Here is an 18417-nt window from a genome sequence, read left to right as displayed (position 1 = left end):
GTGGGTCTGTGAGCCAGGACTCCTGGGTTCTCTCCCCGGCTCTGGGAGGGGAGTGGGGTCTGGTGGTTAGAGCGGGGGGTGGGGGGGCGCGCTGGGAGCCAGGACTCCTGGGTTCTCTCCCCAGCTCTGGGAGGGCAGTGGGGGCTGGTGGGTTAGAGCAGGGGGGACTGGGAGCCAGGACTCCTGGGTTCTCTCCCCAGCTCTGGGAGGGGAGTGGGGACTGGTGGGTTAGGGCGAGGGGGTCTGTGAGCCAGGACTCCTGGGTTCTCTCCCCAGTTCTGGGAGTGAGGGGTAGTGGGTTAGAGCAGGGGGGGTCTGTGAGCCAGGACTCCTGGGTTCTCTCCCCGGCTCGGGAGGGGAGTGGGGTCTAGTGGTTAGAGCGGGGGGGGGGGGGGCGCTGGGAGCCAGGACTCCTGGGTTCTCTCCCTGGCTCTGGGAGGCGAGTGGGGGCTGGTGGGTTAGAGCCGGGGGGACTGGGAGCCAGGACTCCTGGGTTCTCTCCCTGGCTCTGGGAGCAGAGTGGGGGCTGCTGGAGCAAGGGGGGGGCTGCCTCTTAGATGGAGGATTTGCTGCCTAGCTCCCCTCCCCTCCCTGGGGCAGTTCCCCGCTGTCACACCCATTACAGAACCTCCCACGTTCAGACTCTCAGCTCCAGTGTCTCCTGCTGCACGTAGCCCTAGGACCGGGACCCCCAGGGCTCCTTCTCTGATCTAGGCTGGTGCCCTCTGCGATCGCCGCTGTCGCCCCCATTCCCGTCCGCGGGGTCCCCGCTGAGCCGCCCACACCAGGCTCCCCAGCAGCCCGGGCTGCGAGCGCGGAGCCAGGTCCCCCAGCCGCAGTCGCCCCAGGGCCGGCTACTGGGCAGAGAGAGCCCCCAGCCCAGCGGCCTGGGCTGAGGCAGAGTAGCTGTAACGCGAGCTGTGACCAAAACAGCAGCAGGCCGCACACCAGAGCTGGGCGCAGTCAGGAAGGCCGGAGCGAGGCCGGAGGCGGAACCGGCTGTATGGCCCGTGCCAAGGGGCCCGGCTGGGGCTCTCCACACGGCTCTGGGTAACACAGGTTGGCTAAACGCACTCCCTGTCCTCCAAGTCCAACACCGCCTTAATGCACCCCCAGATCTGTGGGGTGACTGCTCCGTGCACCCTCCCCCCCAGCTCCAGATCTCCTGGCCAAACCCCTGAGCCGCAGGAACCCCCGGGGCACAGAGATGGGGCAGGGGGGACCAGTGTCACCCCAATTTTATTAAAAAAAACAGAAGAGAAAAAACCCAAAGGGAGCAGGGAGAGGAGACTTGGGGGACTCAGGGGGACTTGAACGGGGATCGGGGAACACTGGGGGGCACTACGCGAAGCAGAGGGAAAACGCCCGGTAGCTGAAGTTGGTGAAGACGTCGACTTTGTGGCTGCTCCCGGAGGCCGTCAGCACCTGGGGGGTCAGACCAATGGGGGGGGGGGGTTAGTGGGGCCAGGATCCTGGGGTCCCCTTTGGGGCTGGATTAGCTACATCAGAGTCCCTGCCTCAAAGCCCCCTGCCCTCCCCCACCCCCCAACTAGATGTCTGACTCCACTCCAAGCCCCCCCAATTAAGTACCTTCCCCTCACTCCAACCCCAGCCCCACCCCCTCTCTCAGCCCTCCCACCTCACTCCCAGCTCCTCCCCCACTCCACTCCCAGCCCCCAGCGTGAGCGGGGCGCCCCCTACCTTGTGCTCAGGGGAGCGCTCGTTGACGCAGAGCGAGTGGACGGAGCGGGGCGTGCAGGGGATCTGAGCCCTGATTTCCCCACTGATCTGCAGGTGGTTGATGGCCGGGCTGTGCCCTGCCGAGAGGATCTGGGGGGGCAGAGACGGGGCGGGGGGGTTAGTGAGAGACCTCGGGAGATAACGGAGGGAAAGAATGAATGAACGTGCGGGGCTTGGAATGAGCGGGGGGACGGGAATAGAAGGAGAAAAAAGAAAAGAGGGGACTGGACTGAATGAAGAGAGCAATAAGAAGAACAAACAAATGAAAGGGGGAATGGGACAAACAAGAAAAAAGAAGCTGCAGTAAACGAACAAAAAGGCAAATGAATTAAGAGCCGAACACAGGAACAGAAGAAAAGAACATCAGAAATTAAATGAAGAAACGAGAGACGGAATGAAAAAAGAACGAGTGAAAAAATGAACTGGAGGATAGACCAAAAAAAGACGGAACCAAGGGCTAGATTAAAAAGCGAACAAATGAACAAGCCGGGGAATAGAACGAATGAAGAGGGCAAGACAAAGAACGAATGTAAAACGAAAGAAGGGACAAAGAAAGAGAGTAATAAAAAGAAAACAATGAAAAAAGAACAAATGAACAAACCAACAGGAGAACAGAACGAATGGGAAAAAAGTGAAATGAAAACACAGAGGAAGAGAATGACAGGAAGAAAAACCGAACGAAGGTGTGAATGAATGAAGAGGGCAAGAGAAGGAAAGAATGAACAAATAGGGAAATGGACAGCAGGGAGATAAGAACGGCCAGATGGGGTCAGACCAAAGGTCCATCTAGCCCAGTGTCTTGTCTGCTGACGGTGGCCAATGCCAGGTGCCCCAGAGGGAGGAAGGAAGGAAGAGGGCACGAGAAAGAAAGAACGAAAAGAAAAATGAAGACAAACGAACGGGAAAAGGACAGACGAACAAAGAACCCCAATGTTGAATGAATGATAAAAGAAGCAAAGAATGACAAAAGAACGAATGAACAGGAGACGGAACAAATGGAGGAATAGAACGGAAGGATGAATGAAGGCTAGAAAGAATGAATAAAACGAACGAACAAATGAATGAATCGGGGAACAGAAAGAAGAAAACGTGTGAATGAATCAGTAAAAAGAACGAATGAACGAAAAGCGTAAACGAACCCACAGGGCAATGGGAAGAACAAACGAAATGAGGGAAGAAAACAAACAAAGCAATGAATGAACACCCCTCCCGAAGTGGCCCCACGCCTGCCCACCGGGGAAGGACCCGACGCCCACCCAGCGTGTGCCGGGAAGGGGCCAGGCCGGCCGGGGGGCGAGCCGGAGGGGAGGAGGAGGAGGAGCCCGGGGCGGGGCAGGCCGAGGGGCACAGGGCACTCACCAGGTCTTGGTAGAACATGACGTGCTGCTGGCAGTGGGGCAGGGGGAAGACCGTGGTGGGGGTCACGGAGCGCAAGTGCCAGAGGGAGAGCGCCGGGCCCCCCCCACACACCTGGGGGAGAGACAGGGTCAGACGCCACAGAGACCCCCCCACAGCCCCGCTCCCCCTGCATCCCATGAACCTCTGCTTCTCAGGCCAACCCCTCGCAGCCAGGGGGAAACTGCTACCAGGCCCAGTGCATCCTGGGAGTCCCCCCGCCAGGCACGACTGGGCGCCGTGCGTCCCCAGAGCCCCCCGGCCTCGCACGACTGGGCGCCGTGAGTCCCCAGAGCCCCCCGGCCTCACACGACTGGGCGCCGTGCGTCCCCGGAGCCCCCCGGCCTCGCACGACTGGGCGCCGTGCGTCCCCGGAGCCCCCCAGCCTCGCACGACTGGGCGCCGTGCGTCCCCGGAGCCCCCCGGCCTCGCACGACTGGGCGCCGTGCATCCCAGCAGATCCCTAGCCCCACACCTGAGGAGATGGTGACTTTACCACCCCAAACCAGAGCCCCCAGAGCCCCCTGCTGGGAACTCACGCACCATCCAGTCACAGTCTGTCGCCAGGCACCGGATCCACTTCCCGTGCTGGGGCCGGCTACATTCCTGGGGGAGGAGAACGAGGGACTGTTATGGGGGGAGCAGTGGGGTCTGGTGGGTCAGAGCAGGGGGGGCTGGGAGCCAGGACTCCTGGGTTCTCTCCCCGGGTCTGGGAGGGGAGTGGGGGCTGGTGGGTTAGAGCGGGGCGGGAGAGGGGCTGGGAGCCAGGACTCCTGGGTTCCCTGCCCGGCTCTGGGAGGGGAGTGGAGGCTGGTGGGTTAGGGCAGGGGGGGCTGGGAGCCAGGACTCCTGGGTTCTCTCCCCGGCTCTGGGAGGGGAGTGGAGGCTGGTGGGTTAGGGCAGGGGGGGCTGGGAGCCAGGACTCCTGGGTTCTCTCCCCGGCTCTGGGAGGGGAGTGGAAGCTGGTGGGTTAGAGCGGGGGGGCTGGGAGCCAGGACTCCTGGGTTCTCTCCCGGCTCTGGGAGGGGAGTGGGTCTGGTGGGTTAGAGCAGGGAGGGCTGGGAGCCAGGACTCCTGGGTTCTCTCCCGGCTCTGGAAGGGGAGCGGGCTCTGGTGCTTAGAACGGGGGGCAGGGGGGAGCTGTTGTTACCTCGTATTTGTGCACTTCGATGAGCTGGACCTGCGCCCCGGTGCGTAGATCTGCGACACAGAGAGCTTGGTGTGAGGGGGGTCGGGGCCCCCAGCAGAGAGACAGCGGCGGGATGGGCCATTATCACATGGATACCCCTCCCCCCAATCCCGGAGGACATGGAGAGGCCCCCAGGCTCCAAGCCACCCCCTCCCCCAGCCCCTGGGCCCGCCCTAGAGCTCAGGCTGGAGCGGGGGTGTCACGACGGCGGCAATGGGAGGGTCCCCCCGGCTCCTCACCCCACATGCGCACAGTGCCGTCCTCGCTGCCCGACAGACACTCCTGGGACTGGTCCCGCAGCGCCAGGCAGTGCACGTAGTCACTGTGCCCCCGGAACTCGTGCTGGGAAGACAGGGAGAGAGAGTGGGCGGAGGGGGGTGGACAGACGGAGGTGGACGGGAACAGACAGACGGGGTGGATGGGGACAGACAGACGGGGACAGACAGACATATGGGGGATGGACTGACAGAATGGGGTGGACAGGGATGGATGGACAGACAGACAGAGGTAGATGGGGACAGACAGACGGGAAGATGGGCGCACACAGACGGGGACAGACAGACGGGGATGGACGGGGATAGACAGATGGGAGGATGGAGACAGACAGACAGGAACAGACAGACGGGGGTGGACGGGCACACACAGATGGGGACAGACAGACGGGGATGGACGGGGACAGACAGATGGGAGGACGGGGACAGACAGACGGGGACAGACAGATGGGGCTGGACGGGGACAGACAGACCCTACCCTCCCGTTTCAGTGCGTTCCTGCCCATTTCCCCAGCAGTGACGGAGGGGGGGCTCCCCCCGGGGTCCGTCCCTGTGCCCACGTCCCTGCGCCCATAGGCTCCCGTGCCCCCCCCGGCTCCCGTACCCCCCCCACTCACGGTGAAGGCGCCAGACTCCAGGTCCATGGCGTGCACGGCGCAGTCGCCCCCGGCCAGCAGGAGGCTGTTATCCTGCGGGGGAAGGGCAAAGAGACAGCAGGTGAGGGGGGGCTGGGCGACAGAGGGGAGTCCCCCTTCCCACAATGCACGGTGGCTCACCTTGGGGTTCAGCTGCAGGCTATTGATCTCGGGCACCTCCAGGCTGCTCCTGGCACAGGAGAGACAGAGGGAGTGTGAGAGCCAAGGGGGTGGGGGCAGGGGACGGGGGGGCTCACCTGTACGGGGGTCTGCGGCTCCAGGCTTCCTTGCATCCCTGACACGGAGAGACGCAGCGTTAGGAAGAACCCAGGAGCCCGGGGCGGGGGAGGCGGCATTAGGGGGAACCCAGGAGCCCGGGGCGGGGGAGGCGGCGTTAGGGGGGGGACCCAGGAGCCCGGGGCGGGGGAGGCGGCGTTGGGGGGGGCCCAGGAGCCCGGGGCGGGGGAGGCGGCATTAGGGGGGGACCCAGGAGTCCGGGACCTGTGGGGGAGGGGAGCGGCACGTCTCACCTTCTTGACGATGTCGCTCCAGTTCCAGGCCCTGACCTCGCCGTTGCCAGAGCTCAGCAGCTGCCGATCGGTGGAGACCATGGCGTAGACCGGCCCATCGTGGGCTGCGAAGGGGAGCGAGACGGCGTCAGCGCTGGGGGAGGGGCAGGGCAGCTGGATTCAGGCATGATGGGAGCTCCCTGGCATGACTGGGTGCAGTGCATTCTGGGAGCTACCCAGCTTGGCGTGACCATGCACAATGCATGCTGGGAGCTCCCCAGCTTGGTGCAATGCATCTTGGGACCCCTCTGGCTTCGCAAGACAGGGCACGAAGCACCCCAGGCTCTTCCCAGGTTGGTGCGAGTGGCCCCAATGCATGCTGGGAATCCCCTGTCACTCCTCACTCCCCCGCCCCCGAAAGGCACCTACCTGTGAAGGACACCACTGGCTTCTTGCTCTCCTCCTTGGCTTCGGAGCTCAGTGCCGCCGAGAGGCTGTGGGGGAGCAGAGGAGGGTGAGCGGGTGGGAGCAGCCCCGGGGAGGCAGGGGGCGATGTGGGGCAGGGCGGGGGTTACCTAAAGATGGCGATCTCCCCATAGTTGTTCCCCGCTGCCAGGTACTTGCCACAGGGCGAGACGCTCTGGGAGAAGACGGTCATGTGCAGCAGCTCCAGCGCACGCTGGGCGTCCATCTGGGGGCGGGAGGGGGCACGGGTTAGGGGGTTAAATACTGGGATACACGCTCCCAACATGCACCGGGCCGGGTCGCGCCAACCCAGGGGGCTCCCAGCATGCACCGGGCCGGGTCGAGCCAACCCGGGGGGCTCCCAGCCTGCGCCGGGCCAAGTCGCGCCAACCCAGGGGGCGTTCCCAGCATGCACCGGGCCAAGTCGCGCCAACCCGGGGGGCTCCCAGCATGCACCGGGCCAAGTCGCGCCAACCCAGGGGGCTCCCAGCATGCACCGGGCCAAGTCGCGCCAACCCGGGGGGCTCTCAGCATGCACCGGGCCGGGTCGCGCCAACCCGGGGGGGGGGGGGTGTTCCCAGCATGCACCGGGCCAAGTCGCGCCAACCCAGGGGGCTCCCAGCATGCACCGGGCCAAGTCGCGCCAACCCAGGGGGCTCCCAGCATGCACCGGGCCAAGTCGCGCCAACCCAGGGGGCTCCCAGCATGCACCGGGCCAAGTCGCGCCAACCCAGGGGGCTCCCAGCATGCACCGGGCCAAGTCGCGCCCACCCGGGGAGCTCCCAGCATGCACCGGGCCGGGTCGCGCCAACCCGGGGGGGGGGGGTGTTCCCAGCATGCACCGGGCCAAGTCGCGCCAACCCAGGGGGCGTTCCCAGCATGCACCGGGCCGGGTCGCGCCAACCCGGGTGGCTCCCAGCATGCACCGATGCCGGGTCGCGCCAACCCAGGGGGGGCTCCCAACATGCACCGGGCCGGGTCGCGCCAACCCGGGGGGCTCCCAGCATGCACCGGGCTGGGTCGCGCCAACCCAGGGGGGGGGGGTGCTCCCAGCATGCACCGGGCCAAGTCGCGCCAACCCGGGGGGCTCCCAGCATGCACCGGGGCCGGGTCGCGCCAACCCAGGGGGGGCTCCCAGCGTGCACCGGGGCCGGGTCGCGCCAACCCGGGGGGCCCCCAGGCTGCTCCACGTCCCTGCGCGGTGCATGCTGGGAGCCCCGTCCCCTGCCCGCGCCCCGGCTCCAGTTACCTCCCCAGGTGCCATGCGACCTCCTCACACAACGTGCCTCCGCGTCGCGCCCCTCTGACGTCATCCACCCGCGCCTCCCGGCCGAGCACTACAGCTCCCAGCAGGCTGCGCGGCCCCGCCCGAGGCGACTCGGGCAGCGAGCGCGCGCGGGACCCGATGGGAAGTGGAGTCCCCACGCGCCGGATGGTCTCGTCCCAGCAGGCAGCCCAGGGCTACATTTCCCAGCAGGCCCCGGGGCGCCGCAGTCCATTGGCCCGCTCCCGTCACGTGACGGGGGAGGCTGCGCACGCATCCTGCAGGAAGGCCGCGACGGAGAATCCAGAGAACGCTGAGGTGCGGGTGGGGGGAGCAAGAAAAAGGACCCCGGTCGGTGCGAAAAAAATCTCCGCCAGGTCCGTACGGCGCATGCGTCGAACTCCGCCCAACCGCTGCCCCCGGCGCGAGCCGAACGGTCTAAGCCGGGCGCCCAGGCGCCAACCGCCACACCTGGCGTCGCTCTGCGCATGCACGCGGCCCGGCTTGGGCCTGTGGCGCGCCCTCCTGAACTGCAGCCCCGCCCCCTGCTTTTAGCCACGCCCCCTTTTCCGGGCCTGTCCCCTCTTTTCATGGGGGTGTGGCTGTGTGCAGTGCATCCTGGGAATCCCTCCGCTTGGCATGACCCCCCAGTGCATCCTGGGAATCCCTCCGCTTGGCATGACCCACCCCAGTGCATCCTGGGAATCCCTCCGCTTGGCGTGACCCACCCCAGTGCATCCTGGGAATCCCTCCGCTTGGCGTGACCCACCCCAGTGCATCCTGGGAGCCCTCGGCCTGGCGTGACTCACCCAGTGCATCCTGGGAATCCCTCCGCTTGGCATGACCTACCCCAGTGCATCCTGGGAATCCCTCCGCTTGGCGTGACCCACCCCAGTGCATCCTGGGAATCCCTCCGCTTGGCATGACCCACCCCAGTGCATCCTGGGAGCCCTCGGCCTGGCGTGACTCACCCAGTGCATCCTGGGAATCCCTCCGCTTGGCATGACCTACCCCAGTGCATCCTGGGAATCCCTCCGCTTGGCATGACCCACCCCAGTGCATCCTGGGAGCCCTCGGCCTGGCGTGACTCACCCAGTGCATCCTGGGAATCCCTCCGCTTGGCATGACCTACCCCAGTGCATCCTGGGAATCCCTCCGCTTGGCATGACCCACCCCAGTGCATCCTGGGAGCCCTCGGCCTGGCGTGACTCACCCAGTGCATCCTGGGAGCCCTCGGCCTGGCGTGACTCACCCAGTGCATCCTGGGAGCCCTCGGCCTGGCATGACCCACCCCAGTGCATCCTGGGAATCCCTCCGCTTGGCATGACCCACCCCAGTGCATCCTGGGAATCTCTCCGCTTGGCATGACCCCCCAGGGCATCCTGGGAGCCCCTGAGCCTGGCGTGACTCACCCCAGTGCATCCTGGGAATCCCTCAGCTTGGCATGACCCCCCAGTGCATCCTGGGAGCCCTCGGCCTGGCATGACCCACCCCAGTGCATCCTGGGAGCCCTCGGCCTGGCGTGACTCACCCAGTGCATCCTGGGAATCCCTCAGCTTGGCGTGATCCACCCCAGTGCATCCTGGGAGCCCCTTGGCCTGGCGTGACCCCCCAGTCCATCCTGGGAGCCCCTCAGCTTGGCATGATCCACCCCAGTGCATCCTGGGAGCCCCTTGGCCTGGCGTGACCCCCCCAGTGCATCCTGGGAGCCCCACAGCTTGGCGTGATCCACCCCAGTGCATCCTGGGAGCCCCTCAGCTTGGTGTGATCCACCCCAGTGCATCCTGGGAGCCCCTCAGCTTGGTGTGATCCACCCCAGTGCATCCTGGGAGCCCCTCAGCTTGGTGTGATCCACCCCCAGTGCATCCTGGGAGCCCCACAGCTTGGCATAACCCCACCCCCAGTGCATCCTGGGAGCCCCACAGCTTGACATGACTCGGCGCAATGCATGCTGGGAGCCCAGCAGCTCGGTCCATCTGGCGGCCGTGTGCCTTGGGAGTTGCACAGGGCCGGCTGAGCCCCATTGGCGGGGTCGCTGCGCGTGTAACTCTCTCTCCCCTTGTTTCCCCAGACGATGACCCACGGATGGGTCCCCCACCCTGGCAGCCGGGAGCGGCGGTGACCTCGAGCCCTGGCGCTGCCCTTCCTAGGGGGGGACATGGGCTGGAGCCGCCGCCCATGGCTGGGCTCCCCCCGCTGCACGGCCCCAACCCCTGACTGGAGGCAGGAGGTGCCCCACAGAATGCCCTGGGCTGCTCGGGATCAGGGGCTGGTCAGCTTCACGGGCGCGGCCCTGCCATGGTGAGCATACGGGGGGCTGCTGAGATTGAAAGAGCTGGGACGGGGGGCTGGGACCCCCTGCTTTTAACTCTCTCCTCCTGTTTCAGCACCCACCAGCCACCCCACACAGCATCGCTGGTCCTCAAACGCCACCTGGAGAAGGAGGAGCAGTGAGTATGGGGGGGGTGACATCAATGGGGGAGGTCTGGGGGTCCCCCCCTTATATTGGCCTTCATCCCCCTTCCTGGTTAAACCCCACCTGGCTCCTCACCACAGCCTAGCCACAGTGCATGCTGGAGGATCCCTAGTTTGGCAGGACTGAGGGTGGGACTTCCTGAGAGCTCCCCCAGTTGGCATGAGTGGGGACAGTGCATGCTGAGAGGCCGGGGGCTTGGCAGAACTGGGGGCAGTGCATGCTGGGAGTCCCTTTTCTTGGCGTAACTCAGTGCAGTGCATTCTGGGAGGTTCCTGGCCTCATGTGACTAGGCGGAGTGCAGCCCAGGAGACCTGTTACCAGCTTTGCGTTACTTTGGGGTACGCTCATTTATTAGGGTCACCCTTCTGGGGCGGGCTCTGTACTGCGTGTGTCACTTGTGTTCTCCTATGGAGCGCTGCTTCTCCCTGCTGCAAGTCCCCTCCCAATGGGGCTATCCTGCAGGACCTAGGTTCCCCAGGGCTGGGTTCCTCCAGCCCCAGAAGCTCTCTCTCTCACGCACACCCCGACTGGATTAACCAGCACTCCCAAACTGACCCCTTATATGCCCCTGGGCTCAGTCGTCTGGGTCGAGCAGCACGTCCAAGCTGCCACCCTCCTATGCCCCAGGTTCAGCACGTCTCTATCCCCACTTTCACATCACAACTGTTCTGGTCGTAACCCACTGGATGAGCAAACCCCCCAGGGTTTTGGGGAGCTGCAGGGATCTTTAGCTGAGGTACGAGGAGTGTTGCTGCAGAGCCAATGAGGAAACCAAAAAACACCCAGGAGAGGGAGACAGAGAGAGAGAGAAGCAACCAGCTTAACCATGAAAGTTATTTATTGCCAGGTAAGAACCACGGGGGAGCCAAACAAAACAGTGATCATATTAAATCGAACTTACATTTGATTAAAACAACGAGGAGTCCAGGGGCACGTTAAAGACTAACCCATTTCTTTGGGCATGAGCTTTCGTGGGTAAAAACCTCACTTCTTCAGATGCCTGGAGTGAGAATTACAGATGCTGGCATTATTATAATAGGAGGAGTATAAGAATGCCTTCATCTGGAATTCTCACTCCAGGCATCCGAAGAAGTGGGGTTTTTACCCACAAAAGCTTATGCCCAAAGAAATCCGTTAGTCTTTAAGGTGCCACTGGACTCCTCATTGTATTTGTGGGTACAGACTAACACGGCTACCCCCGATACTTAAATTTGATGATAAAAGTCAGGTTTAGAAAACTATAACTCAGTCGTCCCCAACCTTTTCCGTGGGGCGGGCGCCGGACGACTAGCCGCCGAGGACCGTGGCCGCCGAAATGCTGCCGTGAAGCGGCGTCATCAGGACACGTTGCCGCCGAAATGCTACCGTAATTCAGCGGCATTTTGGCGGTAGCGCTTCTTGAGGTTGCCGCTTCTCGGCGGCTGCTTTTCTGGCAGACAGTAGGCGGGTGCACATGGATGCCCCGGCGGGCACCGCGGCGCCCGTGGGCACCGCATTGGGGACCCCTGCTATAACTAATCCCACAAGTCAGGGTCAGAAGGCTACACCTAGAGAGAACGCGCGTTGGGTTCTCACCACTCTGAAGCTTGACTCGATCGGGGGTCCGAGGTGGTGGTGGTAGCGGTAGCGGAGGGTCTGGAGTGCTGGAGCCAGGCAGAGCCCCCAGCACCATCAGTGGGGAGAAGATGGAGTCCCAGGGGAACTGAGGCAGAGTTTGGATCCAGGCATCAGAGCACTGACTGGAGGGTGGAGAGGGGTTTTTGTAGAGAAACAAGAACGGTTGGAGGGAGAACACGAGATTTGTTTATGGGTAACTAGTGGCTCAAGGGAAGATCCCCGAGTTGTTTTGTTCACGACAGCGGGAGCTGATGTTCCTTCCGGGGAGCTCACAATGCACTTGGGAGCGTCACTCGTTGGGATCCCAGTCAAGGATTCATGACTAGAATTGCTCTGATCACTCCTGAGCTGGGTGTGGGCAGGTGTGGGTTCATTAACATCTGAAGCAGAGATCCCCCAGCATGCAGTGCGTCCCTGCCTTCTGCTCCCAGAGTTCAGTGCGGTTCCCTGGTCTCCATTCGGTGTGCTACCGGCGCTGTCTCCTTGGCCCCTCTTCCATGCAGATGAGGCCAGGGGAGTTTCTTTAATCCTGTCCCCCGGATCCCAGGGTTAGGGGTGTCTCCCACGGCCTTAGCGTTGCTTTTTGTAAGTCTTTCTTCTGATGCAGATTTGGTTCCAGCAGAGGCTGGGGGCAGGGGTCCCTCAGGAGTCAGGCAGGCTGGGCACCGCGCCCGGGTTCCCCAAGAACACAGCTGCTAGGTAACACCCCGGGCTTGGCGTGAGGCGCTGCAATGGCTTCTGGGAGCTCTCCGGCTTGGCCGGACTGGTCACGAGGGCACTCAGGAGCCCAAGGCTTGGCACGACTGTGCGCAATGCATGCTGGGAAGCCCCGTCTCAGGGCAAGTGGGCACCCTGCAGCCCCCCAGGTTGGCGCGACCGAGTGCAGTGCATTCTGGGAGCTCCCCTTTCTCTCCCCGCCCGCCGCAGGCAGCCCGGCCCAAAGCAGTTCCTGTCGGAGGAGAAGATGGCGGCCCGCTTCAACACGCTGAGCTTGGAGAACGACCACGCCTACAGCGGCAATGGCTTCCCCACCCGGGGCCTGGCCCCCGACCCTGCCTGGGCACAGTGGGTGGAGGATTACGCCCGCTGCCGGCAGCCGGAGCAGAGGTACACGGGGCGTACCAAGGGGAGCAGGGGCGGGGAAGCATCGGGCTGGGGGGAACGGGGGACTCGCCCCAGAGGTGGCTGCATCTCAGCGCTGTGTGTTCCCCCCCCAGGCTGCCCCTGGCTGGAGGGAGCGAGGACGCCAGCGGGGCCGAGGCCGAGGGGGGCAGCGTGGTGCTGGAGGGGGAGTTCAGCATGGCAGACTGCACCCCCCTCGGCCTGGTGGGGCCGGGCCCCCTGCAGTACATGTGAGTATTGCCTCACGGAGGGGCAGGAGGGGGGCGGGGACAGGATCGCATTATCTAACACCTCTGTCTCCTTCCCCTGCCCCAGGAGCCCCTCGGCAGAGCTGGTGCTGTGGACCCCCCCGGGGAGCCGGGTGCCCCACTCCATCCGCACCCTCATGCTGCCCCCCAGCCCCCTGGCTGCGCCCCTGTTGCTCCCCCCGGGCCGGGGGCAGGGGGCACGGGCGGAGGAGATGGAGCTGTGACGCAGGACCGTTCCCCGTCCCCGCTGGACAGATGCTGGGTACGACTCACCCTGGACAGACCCTGTCCCCAGCGCTGCAGGCTTCCCCACAGCAGTGCCCCCAGCTGGGGCCTCCCTGCCGCTGCGAGCTTCCCCGCAGCAGCGCCCCCAGGGACACTGTGGCCACATAACGAACTGTACTGAAGTGTTTGTCTCTCTCCTGCTGCCGGGGGTCAATAAAGGAAAGAGACCCGAGGCTGGGGAGGTCTGCAGTGTTTATGGGGCTGCCCCCCACACAGGGAGGGGGAACTTTGGGGGGTCCCCTCTCTCCCTGCTGGAGGGACTGGGCACCCCTGGTTTGCATTCAGCCTGGAAGATTTCCCGGCCCAGGCAGTTCTCGGGGCGGGACGGCGTTTCTCCCCGGCCTGAAAGTTCAAAAGCAGGGGAGGCGCTCGAAAGTGGTTTACAACACTCCCCCCGCCCGCCAGGAATAGTCCCCCTCCCAGCAACACCACGAGCTTCCCCCAACAGTGCCCCCAGCCAGTGACGACACACCCTGCTGCTGCGAGCTTCCCTATAGCGGTGCCCCCAGCCAGAGACTCCACACCCACTGGCCCACCCCCAGCGCTGTGCCCTGCCTCAGTGACCCCCCTGCCAGCGAGTTCTCCCCCCCGCTATCCATCCCCTGGCGCAGTGAGCTTCCTCAACACAGTGGCCCAGGCCCTCCAACTGAATCCGGTTTCCGTTTCCCTGCAGATCCCTCACTGGCCACGGTCTCCCCCCCAGAGCAGGTCTGGCCCAAAGCAGAATGGCGAAGTGTAAACAGAATGAATCTGAATTAAGCAGGTTCCTGTTACGGGGAGGGTGTTCCGGGGCCCCCCCGACAGTCATAACCGCCTAGTGCAGGGGAAACTGAGGCACTCACAGCAAAGAACAGAACCCAGGAGTCCTGGCTCTCAGCCCCATCCCCCTAGACCTCACTCCCCCGAGCCAGGGAGAGACCCAGGCGTCTGGGCTGCGCAATCAGGCGTCTTTTCATACCTAAATTGTTTTTATTGAAGAAAAACCGTCTCTGGGGCGGGGTTAGTGTCAGTTCAGCCCCCCCAGGGCGTGGCCGGATTATTGCACAGTTATTGGGGGGCCAACCCCACCCCCCAGCCGTGCCCCCAGTTCCAGTGCTAGGGTGAACCCCACTTCCAAGCTCCCCTTATGCCCCCCAGGAGGGGGCCCGGGGCTGCACCCCACTTGTGAACTGCCTCCTTTTGCTCCCCGTTCGGGGGCTGCCCCCCACTGCTGAGCCCCCCACCCCGTTCCTAGTGGGGCAGGAGCTCAGAGCCAGGCAGCAAACCCCAGATTTGATCCCAGAGGGGGGAACCCCATCTTGTTCCCAATGGGGGGGCTATATCCCTGGCTGTTCCCAGAGCGTGGGGGGCAAGGAGAGGGTTCAGGGGGCTGGCTTCACCCCCATTTCCTAGCTGCTGCCTTTCCAGTGCTCAGGAGGGTTGGATTGCATAGTGCAGAAGGGCACTTTTGGGGGGCCCCACTGGAAAACATTTGAGGGCCCCTGTGGGAGAATGGAGAGCTGGAGCAGGGAGACACCCCCAAACAAATGGGGGCACAGGAGGGGCGGAGCAGGAACCCCCACGTGTTCCCCCACTCCAGAGTTGTGGGATGAGTTCGGGGGGCATGTGCACCCCGAAGTGCAGGGGGTAGGAAGTGGCATCTTCCCTTTCACAGTGGGGTGGAGGGATAGGGATGGGGGGCCCGGAGCAGATTGGGGGGCAGGGGGAAAAACTGGGGGGCCAGGCCCCCCCAGGGGCAGAACAGTCTCCTCCATTTCCCCTTCTCTCTGTTCCTTCCACCAAACCCCCCCCCGCCAGCCCCCCAAGTTCCAGCTCTCCCCCACTCCAGCCCCTCGTCCCCCAACAGCCAGGAGCCCCCAGACAGGGGGGGGCAGATACCCCCCCCATATACACACAGTCCATCCTGCCCCAGGGGGTGGGGGCAGGGGCTCAGCTCCCTAGCTTTCAGGGGGCCCCCGGCCCCTCAGCAGCATTTCTTGACGGGGGGCTTCTTCTTGGGCCTGTTGATCTTCACCACCTCGGGGTGCTGCAGCCGCGCCAGGTTCTCCTGCTTCATGCGGAGTACCATGGCCGTCACCGCGTTGAACATCTGGGGGGCGGGCGAGAGGGTGGTGAGCTTCCCGCAGCGGTGCCCCGGCCCGATCCCCGGTGCCACGAGCTTCCCCGCAGCGGTGCCCCTGGCCCCAGCCTGGCACCCGGCGCCGCGAGCTTCCCCGCAGCGGGGCCCCCGGCCCCATCCCGGCGCCGCGAGCTTCCCTGCAGCCTCTCCTCCTCCCCTGGTCCCATGGTGCTGGGAGCTTCCTGGCAACTCCCCCGCCACCCACCCACCCACCCACCCACCCACTGCTGCGAGCTTCCCTACAGCAGTGCCCTGCCAGCTTCCCTCCCCACCCCCTACAGGGCTGTAACTTCCTCACAGCTGTGCCAGGCAAGGCCAACTTCCCGGCAGTCCCCCCTCCCCCCCCCTTTCCCGGCATGGTGCTGGGAGCTTCCTGGCAACAGTGTCCCAGCCATGGACTGTTCCTGCCCCTCCCCCGCATCCCGAGACTACACCGTGCCGTGAGCTTCCCCTCAGCAGTGCCCCCAGGCTGGATTCTCCATCCCCGCCCATGCTGCGAGCTTCCCCACAGCAGTGCCGGTACCTCCTCAACGTTGAGGTTCTCCTTGGCGCTGGTCTCGAAGAGCCGCACCCCCATCTGCTCGCTGAAGCGCCGGGCGTCGGCCGTCTCCACCTGCTTCCGGATGGGTCCTCACATTTGTTCCCCACTGCGGGGAAGGGGGGGAGGGTCAGACTCGGGGGTCCCCAGGGGTAGGGGGATGGGGGCAAGGGACAGAGTCCCAGGGGTAGGGGGATGGGGGGCAAGGGACAGATCCCTTAGGGGAGGGCAGTGCTGGGGGGTTGCGGGGGGACCCCAGACTCACCCAGGACTTTGCAGACGCTGTCACAGTTCTGCCCAATCTCGTGCAGCCAGCGCTTGACGTTGACGAAGGATTCGGGGTTCGTCACATCGTAGACGATGATGACTCCGTGGGTGTTGCGGTAATACCTGCCCGGGGGGGAGGGGGAGAGACAAGCCATGGGACCCAGGCGTCCGAGAAATCAACAAGCCCCCACCCCCCTCCCAGAGCTGGGGAGAGAACCCAGGAGTCCTGGCTCCCAGCCCTCCCTGCTCTAACCCACTAGCCCCCATTCCCCTCCCAGAGCCGAGAGAGAACCCAGGAGTCCTGGCTCCCAGCCCTCCCAGCTCTAACCCACTAGCCCCATTCCCCTCCCAGAGCCGAGAGAGAACCCAGGAGTCCTGGCTCCCCCCGGATGGGACCCAGGCGTCTGGCTCACGTGGAGGTGATGGTGCGGAATCGCTCCTGTCCGGCCGTGTCCCAGATCTGCAGCTTGACCCGCTCGCCGTTGATCACCACGGTCCGGATTTTGAAATCCACGCCGATGGTGGTGATGTAGCTGCCTGCCGGGGGGGCGAGGGGCGGGATGAGGGGGGGCCGGGAACGGAGGGGAAGAGAGAGGAACCAGGAAGGGGAAGGAGAAAAGGGAGGAAGGAGAAAAGGGAGTGATGCATCCAGCCGAGGGAGTCACAGGGCTCTGCGAGGATCCCCCCCCGAGACACCCCCAGACCCAACAGTGCCCCCCCAGTGGGGTCCGTCCCAGGTAGAGGGGCTTGGAGCCAGGAGTGCAGTCGCTCCAGCCCTGGGGACCCCCCAAGCACCCGGAGGGAAGGGACCCCCAAGAACCACAGAGCCCACGGGGGACAGAGGGAGGATTTGGGGACTGACGTAGGGAGAGGAATCGGAGGCAGAGGGGTTTGGGGGGCAGTGAGGGAAGGAGGCTGGGACCTGGGGGGGGTGAAGGGGGGCAGCCAGGCTGTGGGTGGGGGGGGTACTTACCGGAGAACGTGTTATCTGCAAACCGCAGCAGAAGGCTACTCTTCCCCACCCCTGTGGGGAGAAAGGGCTGGTTAGGGGGAGCAGCCAAGACCCCCCTCCAAATCCCCCCCCCCCCGCACCTGGTCCCAGAGTGACCTGCCGCACCCACAACACAAACAGACACCAACCACTCCCTCCCAGAGCCACCCGGGGTGTTTACCCAGGGAGCGTCACCCTCGCCCCATCTCCCAGAGAGAACCCAGGAGTCCTGGCTCCCAGCCCCCCCCCCCCGCTCTAAGCACTAGACCCCACTCCCCTCCCAGAGCCGGGGAGAGAACCCAGGAGTCCTGGCTCCCAGCCCTCAGCGCTCTACCCACCAGACCCCACTCCCCATTCCAAGCCAGGGAGAGAACCAGGAGTCCTGGCTCCTGGCCTCTCTCAAGCCCCAGCTTCTCTGGAGGGAAGGGTGGGTGGCGCTGGGACGCACTGGACTGAAGGGAACAGCTGCACCTCTCTTCCCACCCCCGCAGCCTGCCAGGCCTCGCCAGGCGGGGAGAAACCTGGACCCAGGCATCCGGGGCGGCTCCCTTCCCAAGCACCGCTCCGTTACAAACCTCGCCCCGAGGGCGGCCAGGGCAGGGAACCGGCTGAGATCTGGGGGCCTCTCCCCACACACCATAGGTGTGATCTGCACAACACCCCGGCACACCCCAGAGGGGCAGAAGGTAGAAAGAGGAGGAATGAAAAGGGGAGGGAGAAACCCCACCCCTCTGTTATACAGGGGTCGATCTCAATGCATTTCAAACGGGGGGGGGTCTATTTACCCCACTGCACTCATGGGGAAACTGAGGCACGGATGTGCAGGGAAATGTCCAAGTTCACAGAGCTGGAAAGAACCCAGGAGTCCTGGCTCCCAGCCCCCAGCTCTAACCCACCAGCCCCCATTTCCCTCCCAGAGCCGGAGAGAGAACCCAGGAGTCCTGGCTCTCAGCCCCCCGCTCTGACCCCTAGGCCGTGAGGGGGGGGGAGGGGGGGAGAGCTGGAGTACAGAGAACAGACCGAAGGGGAAGGTGCAGAAGTGGGAGCGGGTGGAGGAGGAGAAAAGGGGGGGGACAGAGGGTGGCAGGAGAAAAGGGGGGACAGAAGAGAAATGACACAAAGGAGATGGGGGCAAGGGGGGATAGGGACAGAGCCAGGAGAGGAGGGAAGAACATGGAGGGAGAAAGAGAAACGTGGGGACAGGGGGAAGGAACTGGGGGGGGAAGAGAGGGATATGGGGGGGTGTTTTCCCCAGAGGGCGCCAGGAAGGGGCGGGTGGGGGGAG

General features: G+C 64.4%; 2 protein-coding genes and 1 pseudogene across 4 annotated transcripts; 1 reads left to right on the top strand and 2 right to left on the bottom strand.

Moving 5' to 3' along the window:
- Positions 1 to 1208: 1208 nt before the first annotated feature.
- On the bottom strand, positions 1209 to 7682 carry THOC6 (THO complex subunit 6). Of its 2 annotated transcripts, none has more exons than XM_005314370.4 (13): positions 7455 to 7682; positions 6316 to 6431; positions 6170 to 6234; positions 5762 to 5865; positions 5489 to 5526; positions 5373 to 5421; positions 5214 to 5285; positions 4564 to 4666; positions 4286 to 4335; positions 3679 to 3741; positions 3100 to 3210; positions 1702 to 1830; positions 1209 to 1425 (listed from the first exon to the last, which is right to left on the bottom strand). In XM_005314370.4, exons 1-13 carry the CDS (start codon positions 7467 to 7469, stop codon positions 1342 to 1344), a joined length of 999 nt encoding a protein of 332 aa, XP_005314427.2. In that variant the 5' UTR covers positions 7470 to 7682; the 3' UTR covers positions 1209 to 1341. The 2 variants fall into 2 exon arrangements, with proteins under 2 accessions (XP_005314427.2, XP_023969932.2); XM_024114164.3 differs by lacking the exon at positions 7455 to 7682 and adding an exon at positions 7327 to 7388.
- HCFC1R1 (host cell factor C1 regulator 1) lies at positions 7662 to 13389 on the top strand. Of its 2 annotated transcripts, none has more exons than XM_024114166.3 (6): positions 7662 to 7787; positions 9541 to 9770; positions 9857 to 9919; positions 12490 to 12669; positions 12780 to 12914; positions 13000 to 13389. In XM_024114166.3, the coding sequence occupies exons 2-6, from the start codon at positions 9628 to 9630 to the stop codon at positions 13154 to 13156; spliced, it is 678 nt and encodes a 225-aa protein (XP_023969934.2). In that variant the 5' UTR covers positions 7662 to 7787; positions 9541 to 9627; the 3' UTR covers positions 13157 to 13389. The 2 variants fall into 2 exon arrangements, with proteins under 2 accessions (XP_023969934.2, XP_023969933.2); XM_024114165.3 differs by having other exon boundaries at positions 7706 to 7846.
- Positions 13390 to 14166: 777 nt separating this feature from the next.
- The window catches only part of LOC101948864 (ras-related protein Rab-35-like), a 5040-nt pseudogene continuing 789 nt past the window's right edge, over positions 14167 to 18417 (bottom strand).

The sequence above is a fragment of the Chrysemys picta genome, chromosome 4 (genome assembly GCF_011386835.1).
Source record: "Chrysemys picta bellii isolate R12L10 chromosome 4, ASM1138683v2, whole genome shotgun sequence".
NCBI classification, from domain to species: domain Eukaryota; kingdom Metazoa; phylum Chordata; order Testudines; family Emydidae; genus Chrysemys; species Chrysemys picta.
Note: the sequence above shows the minus strand (reverse complement) of the source record. Positions and strands in the feature narration are given on the sequence as shown.